Source organism: Meriones unguiculatus, assembly GCF_030254825.1.
Source record: "Meriones unguiculatus strain TT.TT164.6M chromosome X unlocalized genomic scaffold, Bangor_MerUng_6.1 ChrX_unordered_Scaffold_31, whole genome shotgun sequence".
Taxonomy (NCBI): domain Eukaryota; kingdom Metazoa; phylum Chordata; class Mammalia; order Rodentia; family Muridae; genus Meriones; species Meriones unguiculatus.
In genome coordinates this window covers 1,687,610-1,693,641 of record NW_026843707.1, presented here as the reverse complement: position 1 = coordinate 1,693,641, position 6,032 = coordinate 1,687,610, and the positions used below count along the sequence as shown (strand labels likewise).

At 36.8% G+C, this 6,032-nt stretch overlaps 1 protein-coding gene across 1 annotated transcript; it reads right to left on the bottom strand.

The window, feature by feature from the left end:
- Nucleotides 1–441: 441 nt before the first annotated feature.
- On the bottom strand, nucleotides 442–1,374 carry LOC110544208 (olfactory receptor 5T7-like). Its single transcript, XM_021630284.1, has one exon. It carries the CDS (start codon nucleotides 1,372–1,374, stop codon nucleotides 442–444), a length of 933 nt encoding a protein of 310 aa, XP_021485959.1.
- Nucleotides 1,375–6,032: the final 4,658 nt, after the last annotated feature.

Here is a 6,032-nt window from a genome sequence, read left to right as displayed (position 1 = left end):
ATCTGATATAATATTTAAATTGTATAAAATTATAAATATGAGAGAATTTCAGATGTTATTAAAAAGAAATTAAACAATGTAATATCTATGTTAAAGATTATCTGAATATGTATATATAAATACACCAAGGGAATTATATGCATATATACATATTAATATATATTCAAAGCAAATGTATAAGTTTGTACATTATGCAATTCAGGTATTATCACTACTATTTAAAATATACAAATAAATATATATTTTAATGAACATGAAAAGAATACGGATATATAACCTTTCTGTATTGAAAAGAAGACAGGTTATTAATTAATGTATTTAATTTAGTATTTATATGAGGACTGAAATATATTGATTAATAAAGTAAGCATTTTCAACATAAATACTTATTTTACTTAAAGAACAAGACATTTTCACTTAAGATTTATAGAAAATATTGTTTTATCTACAAATCAGTCTTTGACAAAACACTTGTTTTATGGGTTCTTTTACATCTTTGTTTCTCAAACTGTAGATGAGAGGATTCAGCATGGGATTTACAATGCTGTAAATTATAGACACTACCATGTCATGTTCCATGGCATATCTGGAACTTGGTCTCACATACATGAAAAGAGCAGTACCATGAAAAATGGACACTGTAGTTAGATGAGGGCCATATGTATAAAATAACGTTCTTTTACCTTCAGCAGAGTATGTCCTCAGAATAGCCAATAGTATGAAGCCATAGGACATCAGGACAATCAGTATGGTGAGTATCTCAATGAACATGGTGCAGTAGAAAAGGAGAAGCTGGTTGATGTGCTTTTCAGAACAAGAAATTGCCAGGAATGGAGGGATCTCACAGAAAATATTACTGGCTTCATTGGATCCACAAAAATACAGTTGCAAAGATGCCACGATGTGAATAACAGCATGTAAAATTTTACCAGCATAGGAAGCAAAGATGAGTGGCACGTAAATTCTGGGTGATATGATTGCTACATACAGAAGTGGGTTGTGGATGGCCGCATAGTGGTCATAAGACATTGCTGCCAAAAGAAAGCATCCTGATGTGCCAAAAGTAACAGCCAGGAACATCTGTACAGCACAGCCAATGACCGAAATGACCTTCTTCTCTAACATAAAGTCTGCTACCATTTGAGGCATGATAACAGAGAAATAGCACGAATCCACTGAAGACAGCACACTTAGGGAATAGTACATGGGTTTGTGCAGGTGGGAATCCCTAATGACCAGAGCAATCAGTCCTAAGTTCCCTGTGAGTGTGAAGAGGTAAATTGGTAGAAAAAGTAAGAAGGAAAAGATTTCCAAGTCAGCATTGTCTGTAAAGTTCTTCGTTAGAAATTCAGTGGCTTCAGTGTTGTTTTCCATGTTAAAGTCTCATAGAAGAACCTGAAAGTAATCAGCAAATCATAGTTTATTATAAATGAGATGAGATGTGAAAACAAATATTTTCAGACAAAGAGAGCTACGGATACACAAACATTTGCAAAGACAACACAAGATTTTTAGAAGTAGAGCACGGGATAATGACAAGATGATGATTTGTTTATGATTTAAATTTTAATATGACACTCACTGCAGAATGGCATGGAGGGTGTGTGTACATACTCAGTGTTGGTACAACCATATCCACTGAAAATGGCAAGAGTTATAATGTCAGCACAGCTGCTAGACTCCAGATAAGCTGAGTGGATTGCGGTAATCCCTGTCATTTTGTCTCTAACTTTTGGGTTTTGGTCTCTGCATGTTGCAGTCTTGGGACTTTCTGTAGTATGGCTCATTTTATGTCTTTCTTGAGGAAAATTATCGCTGAATCTTTTTAGGACAATGTGAAAAATCTTCATCTGGACACTATTTGGAAATCTTCAATCCTAAAATTAACTTTACCTGGAAACCATCCTTATGCCATGGAGATCATTAAGCACAGATGAGCATATAATTAGATAAGGGCACTACTCCAGGAATCTTAGAGTATTTGTCTCTGCGCAAACTCAAACATAATAATTGGTTCCGGGTAAGCAGAGTAAATGACAAACTCTGACTTGCCAAAAGAATAAGCTGTAGATTCAAAATGTCTTTTTATTATAGGTTGAGACATCTTTGAAAATGTATTTTAAAGATAAGGGATCATATAGGGTACACCTCTTGAGAAATGTAACTCAGTTAGTAAGATAGATTGACTAAAATAAACTTTTCTTACTTTATACCGCAGATGATGAAACACATAGTAAAAGTAGTTAGGTATTAGTATTTGCTATTCATAAAAAATCTGATTTAGATATTTTATGTTTTCCTAGAGTGTTTTGTAACTATAAATCTAACCTAAAACCAAGCTGTCATATAATAAATGTATTTACTTTGGAGAAGACATTCTTTAGATTCTTTAAATTGTAGTTACAGTGCCAATAATAATAAAATATGTTCTGCTTGTATTTTTTTTGCTGTAACTGAACATGTAACCCTGTATAAGTAAAGAAAAAAATCAAATACATAATCTATACCACTTAGATAATCGTTAGTCTGTCTTTGTTCTGGGAAACCTGTATAAATACAGAAGCAATTGATTGCTAGTCAGTCAGAGCTAAGAGAGATTCAACTAACCATTGCACCTGACTAACTCCCTCCCTACCTAATTCGTTATCACCTCTTCAGGCAGCCTTGTCATCAATGATCCTAGGCTAAGGAATATTCCTTGGAATGCATCCAGCACAGTGTAATTTTTAACTATTTTTTTCTATATTCTTCTTTCATATATTACACCTGAGCTCAGTGTTTCCTTTTTCCACTTCTTAAAATCCATTCCTCCACATCCCCTTTCCCCTAGATGTATCCCTCCTTTGTTTATCTTCAGAAAAGAGCAAGACTCCTATGGATATCAATAGAACATAGCATAACAAGTTACATTAAGATTAGGCAGCAGGATACAGTGGTGAACCCCTGTAATCCCAGCACTTGGGAAGGCAGAGGCAGGAGGATCTCTATGAGTTTGCAGAAGGATTGATCTACAAAACAAGTCCAGGACAGCCAAGGCTACACAGAAAACCCTATCTTGAAAAACAAAACAGAAACAAGGAAAGGAGTATCATATCATGGGTTGCTGGATGAGGCAGCACAGTAGAAAGAAAAGTGTCCAAAGGGCAGGCAAAAGAGTCAGACACATGCTTTCTCCCACTCTTATTATTACCACAAGAACACCTCACATCCACAACATATATGAAAAGAACCTAGATCAGCTCCAAATAGATCACTGTTTTATCCATAGACTTAATTCATTGTATTTTGGTTTTAAATTTGCAGTGTTTTAAAAATTCTTTATTACTTACAATGTATTCACTTTCTATCCCCCCTGTGGTTCCCTCCTCCTCCCACCCCAATACCTCCCTCCCTCCACCCTCTGCATGCATACCCCTCCCCAAGGCCACTGATAGCGGAGGACTTCTTTTCTTTCCTTCTGATCCTAGTCAATTAGGTCTCATCAGGAGTGGTTGCATTGTCTTCTTCTGTAGCCTGGTAATGCTGATTCCCCCTCAGGGGGAGGTAATTAAAGAGCAGTCCAATCAGTTCATGTCAGAGACAGTCCCTGTTCCTATTACAATGAAGCCTACTTGGATACTGAACTGCCACGGGCTACATCTGTGAAGGGGTCTTAGGTTATCTTCATGCATAGTCCTTGGTTGGACTATCAGTCTCAGGAAAGACCCCTGTGCTCAAATTTTTTTGGTTCTGTTGCTCTCCTTGTGGAGTTCCTGTCCTCTCCAGATCTTACTGTTTCCCACTTCTTTCCTAAGATTCCCTGCACTCTGCCCAAAGGTTGCCCATAAGTCTCAGCATCTGCATTGATAGTCTGCAGGGCAGAGCCTTTTAGAGGTCCTCTGTGTCAGGCTCTTGACTTGTTCCCTCTTTTCTCTTTCTTCTAATGTCCATCCTCTTTGCCTTTCTGGATCGGAATTGAGCATTTTATCAAGAGTCCTCCCTTTTGATGAGTTTCTTTAGGTGCACAGATTTTAATAGGTTTTTTTCCTATATTATATGTCTATATGAGTGAATATATACCGTGTGCTTCTTTCTGCTTCTGGGATAGCTCACTCAGGATGATCTTTTCCAGAACCCACCATTTACCTGCAAATTTCTTGATTTCCTTGTTTTTTTTTTTTTTTGCTGAGTAATATTCCATTGTATAGATATACCACAATTTGTGCATCCATTCCTCCATTGAGGGACATCTGGGCTGTTTCCAGCTCCTGGCTATTACAGATAAGGCTGCTACAAACATGGTTGAGCAAATGTCCTTATTGTGTATTTGAGCCTCTTTTGGGTATATGCCTAAGAGTGGTATAGCTGGATCCCTCTTTTCGCATTGTTCTGTTATCCATCCTCTTTACCTTTCTGGATAGGAATTGAGCTCAGTTCCCAAAAAATAAGGATTTGTAATAGATGTCGACGGAAAAGATGCAGGTTTGAGGACGTTAGGAATAAAATATACTCTGAGGTATTTGGACAAAATAATTAGGAACCCTTATCATAGACTTTGAACAGTGGATGTCTAATTCCAAAATTAATGTAAATGTTCTTAAAAGTATTGTTACAAAGTACATAATTTCATATATTATAAAAACAATAGTTAAATAATACACTTGTAAGAGGACAATATCTGAAAATTGCTTTTATTGAACAGTTGGTAGAAGATCAAACTTCTGAAAACTTTTCATTAATCTTATGGGAAGCTATGTATTTCACTATTACCAGAGCTATGACCTGGTATAGAGTCTCCATCACAGTGTATGAGCTTTCAAGTTTGTTATGAAACAGTACCTCCTGCTGCAAGTCTTCATTGTACAACTGTATTCCTGAAATCCTTGTCACAAGTAATTGAAGCAAAACTTATGACTTATTATGCTTCAGAATTTTCAAATAATTAAATCTGGAAATTTAGAATATCTATTGCTGCAGGCCCCCTGGGCCCAGGGTTTTTGTTTCTTTTGATCTCCGTGAGGATTTCCCTGGTTGAGGGAAAACTTTGTTGTTTCCAGATTCTTGCTTTTACAAACAAAGCTGCTATGAACATAGATGAGCCAATGTCCTTAAGCAGAGATAGGAAAGATCTCTCTCTCTCTCTCTCTCTCTCTCTCTCTCTCTCTCTCTCTCACACACACACACACACACACACACACACACACACACAAAGGAGTAGTTACAAAGTCCCCCCCCAAAAAAAAAACTTTTTTGACTTGTAAATACAAATTATATTGCCTTCAAAATACTTCACTTGGTGTTCTTAGGATTTATGTGAACAATATTAGAGACTTTTACATATCTTTACTTAAGAAAAGGAAAATTGGCTCAGAGAATCAAAGTGCAGAGCTCCCCAGCTGGCAGAGAAACAGGAAATAAAGAATGTAGGCTGGTTAAGAAAAGATTCACTAAACATTTAAGATGGCCACAGTTTGACAAATTGGCTACCCCATTCTTGCTTGCCATCTGGACATTACTGTTTGAGGAGACTTGAAAATCTCCCACTTGAGTATTTCTATGGTGGTAACAAAACAACTTCTACAAATTTGCTTTTATTAAAAAGCACTGCAACATCCCCAAACATAATTCTGAGGAAGTGTAAGAGTTCATTTTTTCCCAACAATATAAAAACCTTAACTGTTGGGGCAGACTAAGACCATCTTTCCTCCCAACTATGGGGACTTTCTCTCCATGTTTACTTTTCTGTTTGTGTTGCTCCCTTTCTCAATAAACTTGTCTGAGTCCTGAAAAATATTTTTTTTGAGATTTTCTCTTTATTTATTTATTTATTTATTTATTTTATTAACTACACTTTATTCATTTTGTATCTCCCCATAAGCCCCTCCCTCCTCCCCTCCCTATCCCACCTTCCCTCCCCTTTCTGCATGCAAGTCCACTGATAGGGGAGGTTCTCCTCTCTGATCTTAGTCTATCAGTTCACATCAAAAGTGGCTGCATTGTCCTCTACTGTGGCCTGGTAAGGCTGCCCCCCCTTAGGGGGAGGTGATCAAAAA